This window comes from Chiloscyllium plagiosum, chromosome 28, assembly GCF_004010195.1.
Source record: "Chiloscyllium plagiosum isolate BGI_BamShark_2017 chromosome 28, ASM401019v2, whole genome shotgun sequence".
NCBI classification, from domain to species: Eukaryota; Metazoa; Chordata; class Chondrichthyes; order Orectolobiformes; family Hemiscylliidae; genus Chiloscyllium; species Chiloscyllium plagiosum.
The window spans coordinates 47416970-47432931 of NC_057737.1; the positions used below are offsets into that span (position 1 = coordinate 47416970).

Here is a 15962-nt window from a genome sequence, read left to right on the forward strand (position 1 = left end):
CTTCTCTCCATTATAGCGATCACGGCATTCTGAATAGCAAATAGAGCCAACTAAATTGAAAGTCGTACACAGAAATGGCTATTTTTGAGAAGATTTGTAGCTCAGGTTGAGATTCAGATTGTAAATTTGCTCCATGAGCTGTAAGATTTGCTCTCAGATGCTTCGTCACCACGTTAGATAACATCAGTGAGCTTCCAGTGAAGCGCTGGTGTTTTGTCCCACTTTCTGTTCGTGTGTCTTGGTCTGTTGTGGTGGGTGACATCATTTCTGGCTCTTTTTCTCAGAGGTTGGTAAATGGGGTCCAAATCCAGGTGTTTATTGATGGAGTTCCAGTTTGAATGCCAGGCCTCTAGAAATCCCCGTGTCTCTCTGTTTAGCCTGTCCCATGATGGATGTGTTGTCCCAGTTGAAGTGATGTCCTTCTTCGTCTGTAAGGAAGGATACTAGTGGTCATGTATTTGGTGGCTAGTTGGTGTGCACGTTTCCTGGTGGCTAATTTTCTGCCTGCCTGTCCAATATAGCGTTTGTTACAGTTCTTGCATGGTATTTTGTAAATAACATGCATGGAATTCTGGGAGGCATTGAAAAACAACCAGAAATGATATCACCCACCTTGAGACCAAGACACACAAAGAGAAAGCGGGACATAACACCAGCGCTTCACCAGAGACTCACATGGTGATGAAACGTCTGAAAACAAGCCTTCCAGCTCAGCGAGCAAACTTACAACCTGATATAAATTGCTGATTTACCTGTACAGAATGTTTGGTGTCTTCGATGGTAATGAGAGAGGTGGCAGAAAGAGGTCGCACATTTCCTGCGTTTGCAATGGGATGCCACCACGTAACAAACTCGGGAAGGGGGTGGTGTGTGGTGAGAGTCTCGATTATGCTGAAAGGGTAGGAAGGGGAAACTGAGTTTGTTAGTTGCATCATCTTGGAAATGGCGGAACATGAAGGTTGGCTGATGGAGAAGCTCAAGATTCTGGGAGGCATTGAAAACGGTGAGAGAAGCCATGCAGAAAATTGGTTGAACTCTGCCAACTACAGTGGTCATCCTCAGTAGTGCAAAAGAAAACTTTGGAAGCTCTGGTGTGAAAGGAACTATTATTGGAACAAATAAGACAGCGACAGAATGAGAGAATGCTCACTCAGGATGTGGGGAAGAGGTAGTCAAGGTATCTGCGGGCCTTGTGTTTATAATGAAAGGTCTTTGATAGCCTACTGCTAGAAAAGGAGACAGAAATTGAAGAGAAGGGATGGACCAAGTGAAAAAGCGAGAGAAAATTGAAAACTGGATGCAATATTGAAGAAGTTTTCCCATTCAGGGCACGAGCAGGACACAACGTCATAAACGTACTGGAAGAGTTGAAGGAGCAGCCTGAATAGGACTGGAACAAAGAACATTTTATAAAAAGACAGGCATTTCTAAGGCCCAGAAGGGTACCCATAGCAATACCTTTTATTTGGAGGAAGTGAGGAATTAAAAGGAGAAACTTGGTAAAGTTGTACAGGCAGGAGGGTGGGAGTGGATGGTACTGGTTGAACCTCTTAAGGAAAATGCAGAGAATCCTCAGATTGCCTTACGGATGGAGATGTAGAAAGGTTGAACATTCATGAAGAGGAGACAGTTACAGCCAGAAAACTAGAAAATATTAAAAAGACACGAGGTAACAGAATTGTCACTGATACAGGTTGCAAAATACTATATAAGCAGAGAAAAGAATGGATCTGAAAATGTGTTGCTGGAAAAGCGCAGGTCAGGTAGCATCCAAGGAGCAGGAGAATCGACATTTCGGGCTTGAGCCCTTCTTCAGGAATGGAGTCAAGACTAGAAGAAATAAGGCAGGAATAGGTTGAAATAATGAGTTGACTGGGGTGTCTTGGGAAATGTATTGATCTTGGAAGGGAAGTAAAAGCAAGTTGCATGGGAGTGGGGAAACAGCAAATGGGAAGCCATAGACTGAAGAACAATGTAGGAAATTAGGTCAATGACTTTCGAAAAACAAACACTTGATGTTTGATGGCATGATCACGGGCCTGGGAGGTTTGAGAGAGATAGGAAGAGGCATTGGGAGTTTGGAGTTGAGATTAGAGTCGTGCTGGAAAAGCACAGCAGTCAGGCAGCATCCGAGAAGCAGGAAAAATCGACGTTTCGGACAAAAGCCCTTCATCAATATTTCGAGAAACATCATTTTTCCTGATTCTCGGATGCTGCCTGACCTGTTGCGCTTTTCCAACATCACTCTAATCTTGACTCTCACCTCCAGCATCAGCAGTACCCATCTCTGCCTATTGGGAGTTTGGAGTCAGCCTTTGCAAGGTATGGTTCAGAAAACAGCAGCAGTCCCTTTGTCAGCAGGTCTAATACCTATGAACTTGTTCTGTCAGTCTGACAGATGGTCAGAGAAAGACAGGTTAGAGTTCTTGAGGGCACCAAAGTAACTGAGACGTTTGATCTCATATCAACAGTTCTCAATGAGGTGACTGAAACAGAGTATGAGGCCAGAGGGAAGGGTCCTGATGGAAAAGAGGGGGGGAAAAGGGAGAAATATTTATGTTGGCAGAAACAAAAAGTTTCAAGGTAACTGACAAAAAATTATAGGAGGGAAACAATTTAAAAAAAAAACTTAGTAAGTTATGATAATATGGAATGCAGTAACTTTCATAAGGAATTGGATACTTAAGGGAAAGAGCAGGAAAGTGAGGCAAACTGGAAAGCCAGTGCAGTTATGATGGATAGTATAGCTTCCTTCTGTGCTACAAAATTCTATGAATTGACAAGTGCAATGTGCATAGGGACTTCACAAAAGGATAAAGTGGTCTTTCCATTTTTCTCTCACACCTACCTTCTCAGCATGGATGCCATGCACATTCATGGTACCCATGACTCATCATTGACTCAAGCCTCAACCCACCAAGTATGAAAGTGAAGTGTGACAACTACAACAGATGCCTCTTGCAAATTAACTGGTTTATTGGTCTTCCTTAATTGAATACATCACAGGGCTATGATGACCACTACACACTTTCACTAAAGAATCAGTTCTTCAGGATGGTGGAGAAAGGACATCCAATATATCTGCCACCTTCATGTTATAGGTTCAAAAATTGAACCAGATCACGTAAAATCTTACAAAATGTGACCTCTACATAAAAGATCACAGTATGCTCTAAAGACTTCAGTGCAATGTTCCTGTAACAGTGTCAATACTCAATTCCTTATTTTGTGCAATTGCAGTTACATAAACCAACGTAGAATCAAGCTTAACTTTGTATTTTTAAACATTAAGACTACAACAGAACCAAACCTGAAAAACACCTGTACAAATCCATGTGCATAGTACATGGACTATATATACAGTGAATCACAGACATATTGCTGCAGATATTCCTATGGCTCTGAGTTCAAACAGCAGTAGCTCTCTTTTCCAAAAATCAAATGTGAAACCTTACTCAAAGGGTAGATACAGAAACACACAAAATAGCAGCAGAGCCTGAGGGAGATCAACGTCTATCTGCTTCTCTTGAACTTTGGAATTTAACCCATTGGAACAAAGCAAATCTAATTTTTTTTTGTTGAAAGGGACATCAAGGCCATTGTTTTTAAATGCACCCTTCTCTTTTGAGTTTTTTTTAAATATACAAAAGCAATGTTTCTCTTCTCAATTTCTTTTTGTCTTTTCACAGTGAACATTACCTACTCCTGAGGGGCAGCTAATGCAAATTCTCACCTTGTGAAAGGAAGGCAAAGACCAATGTTATCTGCGACAAGTCCTTCTTCACACAGTCCGCTATATCACTTATTAACAAGACTGCCGCAGCAACTAAAATTGGCAGTCAATCAGTACACTCTTTCTCTGGATCTCAGGGAGACAGAGTATCTGCACTATCAGTTCAGATTAATGACGGTTGCAGCTTACATTAACTGCGGTTTGCAACATCAAGCAGCTCAATCACATCTTTAAGACAATGTAACGCCACAAGATTCTGAACCCCCTGAAATTCAACAGGCACCTTGAATCAGGGCATCAGTGCATTGTCTTCTGACTAGAGGTACTACTCAAACACTAGACTATTTGAGGTTGGATTGACTATTTCTTTTAGTGACAATTTATCCTTTGACATCAATTACAGTAAACGAAGATCAGTTGTGTTTAACTGGCAGACCAACATAAATTAATAAAAAATATACTATTGATCAGGACTTTTGATAACAAAAATAAGAAGACGCCAGATATAGGAAAGCCAAATTCTCAAGAGAGAAGCAAATGGTCGACCCAATAAACAATCAGTAGATCACAGTCTGTAGATGCTGATCTCCAGAAGGCACTACTAAAAGGTTAATAGATGATTATCCCATACCCATAGAAGAGCATGTCTATTTTAGCATATAGCAACATTGGCATAACTGCCACAATATGTACTAAGTTACCAATTATCCCTACTGTAGGAAAGGATTAAAATAGCTTCAAGACAGGATTGGAAGAATTCACAGCCAGTAAAACCGCAATTATAGCATCGATAATACAAGCATAGACCACAAAGATCACCCAGCAGCTTCCATTCATTTTAAGTTCTTTTAAAAAAAAATGCTGTGTGGTCAAATGGCCAACTTGGAAGAGATTCAAAGCATAATGAAGCCACAATACCAAGCTTAGAAAACTCTCAATAAAATATGTCAAATATAAACTGATTAGATGAGTTTGAAAGAATGTAATTAAGGACAACCCACCAGTACCATTGAAACTTCTGAATCGATTGTTACATTTCTATAATTTCAGCTAGCAGTTTTCATATTTCAAAGATCTCCGCCAGGGTTGTGCGCTTTATTCGGTGGATAAATAATCAGCACAGGATTTGTCACATGTCAAGTGATATTTAAGGTGAAGGATCACAGATCTCTTGCATGATCCATTTTGTTGACTTCAGACATACTCCACGAGACATTTAAAAACTCACTGCGCTTTTCTGCCCAAGCTCTGCAGGTTGTTCACAGCATAACGATTCTGTAGTGACACTTAAATCAATTATTAACAAATCTAACAGTGGTTGATACTCAATGAAATCCAAATAGATTGCCCACAAATCGGTAAAACACCTTTGGATCAGAACAGTCCGTGGCATAGAGACCAAATAGTCACTATGCATTTTTATTAGAAGAAGTGTAAATGTAGTGGCGGCCATGTTGATATACTATGAAGATTCTACAACTGGTCTGTTTCTCAGTACAGTGGATTATTAGGCACTGTAATGGCTGCCATTCAGACTTGAAAGAGAGTTCGATTCTGGAAACATGTTCCAACAGGCACCTAGTGCAGAAAACCACCCTTTTGTCAAAATTGAACCCTGCATTTGGATTTGAAAATTCAAGAATTCTCTTGTACAGAAATTACAATTTTGGGGAAAAGGGTATAAGCCCCTCACATCATTCACACATAATGCATTTTACTCAAACTTATGACTGGGCAAAAAATAAAAATAAAATTAGCTTTTGTAATTAACGAATTAACTTTTTAGTAAATGGTACTTAGACCAATACATTAAAGCATTTGTTTGACAAAAGTTTAAATAAAAAACACCTTAGAGCAGACCAAGTTTCCATGAATCGCTCAAGGCATCAAATTGTTCAAGAAAACTAGATGGTTACCTTCAGTGTTTAATGGTCAAACAGAAAGAGGTGAAGATACTTGCAATGGAATGGAGACTAATGCAAGATGGAGAGTTCTTAAAATCTCAAGATATTTTACAAAGCCTCCAGAGATTGTAAAAAGCGAGTACGGGTAAAGTGTAATTTTTCCAAGCTACAGGACGGAATAGATCACCCAATATTTCAACTGCTTGAATTCCTTGACTGTGGTAATCTGCATAGATCAAAAGTCACCTCTGACAGGATGCCCCAACAGAGTTTTGCAGGATTCAGGGTTGCCACCCTTTGAGGCGCGTCAGCTTGGAGCTCGGAGTCAACGAGGTAAGATTTCTCTTCATTCTTTGCTCTCAGTCACTACTGATAATAGCACAGTGATGTCATCTGGCTTTCCACCTACAAAAGAAATTGCATTTAAATGTTGAATTACCAATGGTGGTAAATGGTCTGATTGAAGAGTCTCAGATGTCACAGGGTTTCAGTGGGTGCTCCAGTTTCCTCCCACAGTCTAAAGATATACAGGTTAGGTGGAGTGGCCATGCTAAATTACCCAGTGGTGTCCAGGAATGTGTAGGGTAGGTGGATTAGCCATGATTAAATGCAGGATTAGGGTCTAGGTAGGTTACTCTTTGGCGGGTCAGTGCAGACTCAATGTGTTGAATGGCCCTTAACTGCACTGTAGGGATTCTATGATCTGCACGAAGACACATTTGTATCTCAAATTAGAGCACAGCCATTTCAGTTCATTGTGTTAAAATACTGTATATTCTATTTCAGATCCACAAAAGCTGATGCCACATTTTCCAGCTCTTTCCCAGTGCTCTTTCCTCCTTCCTTAAGGGAACATCTCAAAATAAAAGAAACTTCAGTCCAAAAGGAAGTCAGACCCCCAATGACCATACAAAGTGTGTTGGCTCACACTGCCACGTGAAACAGCAAATAATTTATGTTTACAATATTAGTTTTTTTTCCAGGTTTTAGATTGTTCAGAATTGTGGATCAATATTTGGGTGAGAAGTCAGTCCTCAAACCACACACTACTGGTCCCACCATGATTTCATGGTAAAGATAAACTGGGGGATCTATGGGATAGAGTAAAAATGTGACATCCCAGCCACAGACCTAAAATATAAACACACATCAAAACCATGAGGCAGCAGGAATATATAAAGGTAAGCAGTTCCAGCACTTTAGCTTAAGAGATTTAATTATATTTGACATGCCATCTCTAGTTTACATTGTTGTTCACTAGAGAGGGTATGATATTGAAGAATATAGCAGAAATGCAAGTCATTCTTCACTTGTAACCTTCATCTGCACAGGACCAGAGATCCATGCAATTTAACACAGTGTAAAATGAGTAAAAGAATTAAACCATCATGCAATCTCAGGTCAAAAACAATACTTTACCTTGGACATTGAGTCCATTTTCACAGGCATGCTGTGCGAAGGGAGACATATAGTTTGGGTCATATGCCAACTGTTGTGCCCGTTTAGCTAAGCTTTTCACTGTTTCATTCAAGCTTTGGTAACTTGAGTCCTGTAACAAAATGTTACCATAAAGTTCAATACAACTTCAGCTCCTGTACATAAATGGTAAAAAAAACTGCATGCTTTTCTTTTTTCATTTCGCTTACTAAATTATAAATTCCTAGGCCTTAATTTATTACAGGCTAGAGTTTTACTCATTTTAAACTTGAAATTTTATTTTCATAAAATCCATTGCATTATGACAGAAATGTTCAAAGCCATCAGGTGTCACACAGAACTGAATGTTCATTTTGGGCAGGAAACAGCAGCCAAAATAAACAAAATAAAAAAAACTTCAGTCCAAAAAGAAGTCAGACCCCAGTCCTGATCTAAAATACTGGATAAAAACAAACACAGTCACTTATTGATCAGAAACATTTTGATCAACTGAAAATGGTTCTGGGTTCAAGTTACACTCCAAGATTGAGAACAAAAATCAAGATTGATACAACAGTGCAGAAATGAAGTGTTAAACTGAAGCCTTGTCTTCTGCCCAGGTGGAAGTAAAAAAATTCTTCCAGTGTTCTGACTAAATATGTATCTTTCAATCGACATCATATTGCTATGTTTGGAAATTGGTGTGTGCAATTAGTGCCACATTTCTGATAGATCATGTTGCATGAGTACTTTAGTAGCTATAAAGCGTTTTGAGACATCCAGTGGTTATGAAGGGCAATTTAAAGGCACGTTTATCTTTGTTTGGCCATCTAAATATCACCGGGTCCTCCATAATTATAGAATCCCTACAGTGTGGAAGCAGGCCATTCGACCCATTCTGTGTACACAGACCGCCCAAAGAACATCCCACCAAAACCCATTAATTCACCCTATCCCTGTAACCCTACATTATCGATGGCTAATGCACCGAGCCTGCATATCCCTGGACACCATGGGCAAATTAGCATAGCCAATCCACCTTACCTGCACATCTTTGGACTGTGGGAGGGGAAAATGGGGGCAACCCCATGCAGACACTAAGAATGTGCAAACTCCACAGCAAGAAAAGAAAAAATAGCTGGCGACTTTAAGTGAAAGAATCTAACAGACATGCACACGTACACAAAGATCAGTCATGGAGAATCTGACAAATGTGATCTTACTGCAACTATTCTGCAACTGGTGAGACCATTATCTGGAGTACGCAGAGCTGCTTTGGTCTCCTTTTCTAGAGAATCTCTAACAGCCTATTCCACACTCGCCAGTCTGTGTGAGAAAGAATTGCCTCTTCAGATTCTTTTGTACCTCTCCCCTCTCACCTTAAACCTATACCCTGTATTTTAGAGCCCTCTACTGTGGGGAAAAGCTGTCGGCCATTTAGCTTATCTATGCCTCTCGTGATTTTATAAATCTCTATAAAGGCCATCTATCTCCTAAGTTCCAGGGAAAATAGTCCCAGCCTATCCAACCTCTTCTTATAACTCAAAACATCCTGTTCAGTAGCATCCTAATAAATGTTTTGAGCTATTTTCGAGTTTAATAATATCTTTACTATAGAACGGTAACCAAAACTGCACACAGTACTCCAAATGCGGCCTCACCAACATCATCTACAGCTGCAACAAGATGTTCCAACTCCTATACTCAATACTTATCTACAGTGCATCACCTACAAACTTAGAAATGATGCCCTCAGTTCCTTTGACCAGTTAGTTGTGGTCCCTGCGGAACTCCAGGAGTCCCCAAGCTGCCATGTTCAGAAAGACCCCTTTTTCTCTAATCTCTGCCTCTGCCTGTCAGCCAACCCTCTATCTGTACTGTACCCTTAACACTATGGGCTCAGCAGCTTCCTGTGCGCAATCTGTCAACGGTCTTCTGGAAATCCAAATAAATCACATTCAATGACTGCCTTCTTCAAATTACTCTAACAGATTCGTCAGTCATGGCCTCCTCTTGATGAAGTCATGCTAACTCAGTTCTATTTTACCACACACTTCTAATTACTCCACAATCTCATCTAAAATCAAGCTCACCGGCCTACAGTTTCCTGTCTTCTGCCTCCCTCCCTTCTTAAATAGGGGTATTACGTCAGACATTTCCCAATCCTCTGGGACACTCCTGACTTCAGTGATTCCTGAAAGACTCAACATTATATAGCCCTTTGAACCTACCTGCCATTCAAGAAGACACAAACTTCCCAGAAATACTAGAGAACCAAGTATTAATGAGGAAGAAAAAAGAAAATTAGCAACAGTTTTATGTAAAAAAGGAAATAATGCTGGAAACATTAATGCGACTAAAAATGGATAAACTTCAAGATCCTGATAATCTAGATCCCAGAGTAATAATGGAAATGGCTATAGAAATATAGTGGATGAATTAGTTTGCAACATCCAAAACTATGTAGATTCTGGATTGGAGGGTGGCAAATGTAACTCCACTTTTTAAAAAGGGAGAGGAGCAAGAAAATAGGGAATTAAAATGTTGTTAGCCTACTGTCAGTAGTAGGGAAAAGGCTAGATTTTATTCTAAAGAATTTAGTAACAGGGCTCTTAGAAAACATCAATCAACAGAGATTTCTGAAGGAAAATCATGTTTGACTAACTTACTGGAGTTTTCTTTTGAGGAAATAACTAGTAGAGTACACAAGAGAGAATCAGTGGATGTAGCATTTTTGGATTTTCAGAAAGATTTTGATAAAGCCTAACACAAAAGAGGTTAGTGTGCAAAATTAAAGCAGATGAGATTTTTCAAAGATATATTAGCATGGATTGAGAATTGGTTAGCAGACAGGAAACAGTCCGAATAAATGAAATGTTTTTGGAGTGGAAGGTGGCGACCACTGGTGTAAGTGTTTGGGCCACAGCTATTCACAACATAGATTAAATGTTTGGAGGAGGAAATCAAATATAATATTTCCAAATTGTTGATGATACAAAACTAGGTGAGATTGAGAGGCGAGGAGGATATAGAAAGATATCAAGGCAATTCAGATGAGTGAGTGGACAAGTAATTGGCACAGTCTGAAGTTATCCGCTGTGGCAAGGAAGACAGAATGATGGAGTATTACTTTTTTAAATGGTGATAAATTGGAAAATAATAATATACAAAAAGACCTGATTGCATTAGTCACTGGAAGTAGGCATGAACAGGCAGCAAGCAATTTGCATACTGGCCTTTATTGCAAGAGAATTTGAGCACAAGAAAAAGGATGTCTTAACTAGAGCTGTGGGCCTTGAATGAAACCATACCCAGAGTAGTATTTTGGTCTCCTTACCTTAAAAAACAGCATCATTGACTGAATGCAATGAAGTAACACCTGAATGATCACTGAGATGGCAGGAGAGAGATTGGGTCAACTAGACCCATCTTCACTGGGAGTAGGAAGAATGAGAAAGGAACTCACAAACAAATACAAATCTGAAAGGGCTGAACAGACTATCTATAAGTACCCTGGCTATGTACAGGCTGGTCAGATGGGCTGATCAGCAGCAAACAGAATTCAATCTGGATAAATGTAAGGTGATACAATTGGTCAGACAAATAAGGCAATGGAGCACAGGTTGAACAGAAGGACCAGGGAAGCACTGAGGATCAAAGGGGTTGAGGTATTAGGACAGATGGATAAAATGTTTAAGAAAGCATAAGCAAGGTACAGTTTAAGAACAAGATAGCTATGCTGGAACTGTATAAAAATTTAGTTAGGTCACAGCTGGAGTATATGTGCAATTCTGGAATCCACATTATGGGAGAGACGTTACTGCACTGGAGAGAGTGCAGAGGAGATTTGCTAGGATGCTGCCTGGGCTGAAGAGTTTCAGTTATGAAGAGAGGTTCAGACATACTGGGGTTGTCTTCCTTAGAAAAAAGGAGATTGAGAGGGGACACAATTGAGACGTTTAAATTGAGGGAGATAGACTGGGATACCTGAAGGTTCGAGGAAGTAACTCACCAACAACTTATCCAGGGCAATAAAAAGCTGGCCTAGCCAGCAACACCCATATGACATGGACAAATTTATCAAAAGAAAATTGCCATATCCCTTGATTCTCTGATACATCAAAACTCTATTGCAGCTTTAAACATATTAACAATGAAGGATCCACAGACCTTCTAGGGTTGAGAATTCTAAAGATCCACACGGTGAAATAGCTCAACTCAGCCCTAAATGATTAAGTCTTTATCTTAAAACTAGGCCCCCATGTGCCAGATTCCTCAGCCAGGGGATACAGTCTCTCAGCATCTATTCTGTCATAGACCTTCAGTACTTATGTTTCAATGAGATTACCTCATTCATCTAAATTCCAGAAAACATAGACCAATTTACCCAATCTTTTACACACAACACCACGGAAACAGACCTTTCGTTCCAAACAGTCCACAATAAACAATCCTGAACTAAACTCATCCTACCTACCTGCATATCCCTCCAAACCATTCCTATTCATTTACTTCTCCAAATATCTTTTAAGATTGTAATTGTACCCATATCCACTACTTCCTCAGGAAGTTCACTGCACATGTGAACCACCCTCTGTGTAAAAGAATTTGCCCCTCATGTCTTTTTTTCAAAATCTCCCTCCTTTCACCTTAACAATGTGCCCCCTTATCTTGAAATCTTCCACCCTAGGGAAAAGACAACTACTATTAACTCTCATTATACCTTTCATTATTTTATAAACTTCTATCAGCTTACCTCTCACGCTCCAGTGAAAGGAGTCCTAGCCTTTCTTTATAACTCAAACCTTCTATACTGGCAAATCTCTTCTGAATCCTCTCCACCACAATAATATCCTTCCTATAACTGGGCACTATTCCACAGGGTCCTCACCAATGCCCTGTACAACCTCAACATTACTTCCTAGCTTCGATACTTAAAGAACTGAGCAATGAAGATAAGTGTGCCTTTTTAGCCACCTCATTTATGTGTGATGAAAACCTCAGAATTATCCACCTACACCCCTAGGTCCCTCTATTCTACAACAGTACCCAAGACCCTACAATTAAAATGTGTAACCCCTACGCTTCTTTGTTGTACCAAAATGCAATATCTCTTAGGAAAACTCTCTTATCCCCAAAGACAATGCAGTGAACTTTGACTGCAATGCCTCCAAACAAAGTATGCTATTTTTGAGATATGGAGACCAGCAAAGAGTCTCATGGACCTATGAACAATACTGCACACACACTTTAATTAGGAAGCAGAGCCGTTGATAATTGGAATGGTAAAACAGAAGATGGAACTGAAGAAATATGCATGATGAGATGTAGATGCTGTGAACATGCACCTCCTTTCAATGCACAATTTAATCCTGTCTCTTTTACTTCACTACTTGCCAGGGTGTGCAAGCCCATGAGCCACTGGAAGAACAACTATGCAATGAAGATGCACGACTACTTAAGCTTACTCTTCCAGCTCAGATATTGAAGCTATACAGACTTCACAAGCCAGGAGTGACAGGAGCATGTGATGATATGCCTGGCATTAATGCACCAGGTTCAGGATGAAGGAACTACTTGAGCCAGCTCACTTGAGGGTGAGTTTACACATGTTTGCTCCAGAGAATTTAGATCATGAGCGCCAAGGCACCACAAAATGCCACAGAACACAAACGTCCAATTCTAACTTGGTACAGGACTTCTCTCACAGCTTGGACTCCATCCCTTCCAATATGGATGGAATATTCACCTTAGTCAGCACAAATTCACCATGATGAAGCTTCTCTTGACAAATCTGACAGTTTCATATTCATGCATATTAACACCATACAGGCCAAGTGCTAGAAAAGTAGCTATTTTTCCTGTTTTGCTAATCAACTCACTTGGTGATGTTAATACATACCTCTGGAATCGGTGGAAACCTAGAATAGTCCAGGCCCTTCAGTCTCGATGTTGTGCCAACCTTTTATCATAATCTGAGATCAAACTAGCCTATATATCCTTCATTTTACTATCATCCATGTGCCTATCCAAGAGTTGTTTAGATGTCCATTACGTATCTGAATCTACCAACGCTGGCAGTGCACTTCACATACCCACCAATTTGTGTGTAAAGAATCAACCTCTGACATCTCCCCTAAACCTTCCTCCAATCATCTTAAAATTATGCCCCTAGTCACAGCTATTTCTGCCCTTTGGAAAAAGTCTGACTATTCACTATCTATGCCTCGCATCATCTTGTACACCTCTCACCCTTCTTCGCTCCAATGAGAAAAATCTTAGCCCCCTCAATCTTTTGTCATAAGACATGTCCTCTAGTCCAAGCAGCATCTTGGTAAACCTCCTCTGCACCCTCGCTAAAGCTTCCTTCCTATGACAAGATGACCAGAACTGAACACAATATTCCAAGTGTGGTCTAACCAGAGCTCTATAGACCTGCAGCATAACCTCGTGGCTCTTAAATTCAATCCCTCTGTTAATGGAATCCAACACACCATATGCCTTCTTAATAACCTTATCAACTTGTGTGGAAACTTTGAGGGATTTATGGACATGGACCCCAAGATCCATCTGTTCCTCCACACTGCCAATAATCCTGCCTTTAAGCCTGTATTCTGCATTCAAATTCAACCTTGCAAAGTGAGTGACTTCACATTTTTCCAGGATGAACTCTATCTGCCACTTCTTAGCCCAGCTCTGCATCCAGTCAATGTCCCATTGCAACCTACAACAGCCCTCCATACTATCCACAACTCCACCAAACTTTGTGTCATCAGCAAACTTACTAACCTACCATTCCGTTTCCTCATCCACATCACTTATAAAAATCACAAAGAGCAGAGGTCCCAGAACTGGTGAATACTTTCGATCTACTACCACCTTCTGTCTTCTATGGGCCAGCCAATTCTGTATCCAGACAGACAAATTTTCCTGTATCCCATGCCTCCTTACTTTCTGAATGAGCCTGCCATGGGGAAACTTATCAATCATCTTGCAAAAATCCATGTACACCACCACTCTACCTTCATCAATGTGTTTTGTCACATCCTCAAAGAATTCAGTAAGGTTTATGAGGCATGACCTGTTCCTCACAAAGCTATGCTGCATATCTCTAATCAAGCTATATTTTTCTAAATAATCATAAATCCTTGCCCACCACCAATGTAAGACTGACTGGTCTGTAATTCCCAGGGTTATCCCTATTCCCTTTCTTGAACAAGGAAATAACATTTGCCACCCTCCAATCATCCAGTACTACTCCAGTGGACAGTGAGGACACAAAGATCATTGCTAAATGTACAGCAATCTCTTCCCTCACTTCCTGTAGTAACCTTGGGTAGATCCCATCTGGCCTTGCGACTTTTTTCAGCACATCTTCCTTTCTAACATCAACCAGTCAAGCATATCAGCCTGTTTTGTGCTTTCCTCATAAACGACAAGCTCCATCTCAGTAGTCGAAAGTGAGGACTGCAGATGCTGGAGATTAGAGTCAAGATTAGAGTGGTGCTGGAAATGCACAGCAGGTCAGGCAGCATCCGAGCAGGAAAACTGACGTTTCGGGCAGCAGCCCTTCACAATGAACGGAGGGCTCCTGCCCAAAATGTCGATTTTCCTGCTCCTCAGATGCTGCCTGACCTGCTGTGCTTTTCCAGCAGCACTCTAATCTTGACTCCATCTCAGTAGTGAATAATGAAACAAAGTATTCATTAAGGACGCACCCCCCCCCCCACAACCCCCACCTCCTCTGAATCCAGGCACAGGTACCCTCCACTGACCCTGATCGACCCTACCCTCACTCTGGCCATCCTCTTGTTGCTCACTTAATTGTAGTATGTCTTACGGTTTTCCTTAATCCTACCCAGGGGGACTTGAACACGAGTCTTTAAATCCAGAGGTAGGGACATACAACTGCACCACAAGAGCCCATATGGAAAATCAGTCATTGCTATTCATTGCCAGTCAGATTAAGTTGTGCAGGAAACAAATTTGAACTAGAAAAGTCAAAGAACAGGTTGTGATCTCTCCATGAAATTGGCCTGTTCCCTGTGACATTCCTCGTTTTCTGAATGACGAATGATCTGAAATGATAAGCTGTCAAGCACACATGCATAAAGATAACACAGCTTAGATGTTTTCCTATGTAAAACAATCCATGCAGAAGAAATTGCTAGTAGACAGGCGGGAGGCTGGAAGAACACAGCAAGCCAGGCAGCCCCTGGCAGCTTAATGTTCCAGGATACAAATGCTACAGGAAGGATAGAAAATGAGATGCAAGAGAGGAGGGAGAGTGGCATTTTTGATAAGGGATAGCTTTACAGCTGTGCTGAGGGATGATATTCCTGGAAATACATCCAGGGAAGTTATTTAGGTGGAACTGAGAAATAAGAAAGGGTTGATCTTTGATAAGGGATAGCTTTACAGCTGTGCTGAGGATGATATTCCTGGAAATACATCCAGGGAAGTTATTTAGGTGGAACTGAGAAATAAGAAAGGGTTGATCACCTTATTGGGATTGTATTATAGACCCCCTAATAGTCAGAGGGGAAATTGAGAAACAAACTTGTAAGGAGATCTCAGTTATCTGTAAGAATAATAGGGTGGTTATGGTAGGGGATTTTAACTTTCCAAACATAAGACTGGGACTGCCATAGTGTAAAAGATTTAGATGGAGAGGAATTTCTCAAGTGTGTACAAGACAATTTTGATTCAGTATGTGGATGTACCTTCTAGAGAAGGTGCAAAACTTGACCTGCTCTTGGCAAATAAGGCAGGACAGGTGACTGAGGTGTCAGTGGGGGAGCACTTTGGGGCCAGCGACCATAATTCTATTAGATTTAAAATAGTGATGGAAAAAAATAGACCAGATCTAAAAGTTGAAGTTCTAAATTGGAGAAAGGCCAATTTTGACG

At 40.5% G+C, this 15962-nt stretch overlaps 1 protein-coding gene across 1 annotated transcript in view; it reads right to left on the reverse strand.

The window, feature by feature from the left end:
• Positions 1-3356: 3356 nt before the first annotated feature.
• The window catches only part of LOC122564176 (protein phosphatase PTC7 homolog), a 101432-nt gene continuing 88826 nt past the window's right edge, over positions 3357-15962 (reverse strand). The window contains exons 5-6 of the mRNA XM_043718854.1: positions 7057-7186; positions 3357-6042 (exon numbers count right to left, since the gene is read on the reverse strand). Coding sequence (XP_043574789.1) covers positions 5984-6042; positions 7057-7186 — 189 coding nt within the window. The 3' untranslated portion in view covers positions 3357-5983. The remainder of the gene's footprint in view (positions 6043-7056; positions 7187-15962) is intronic.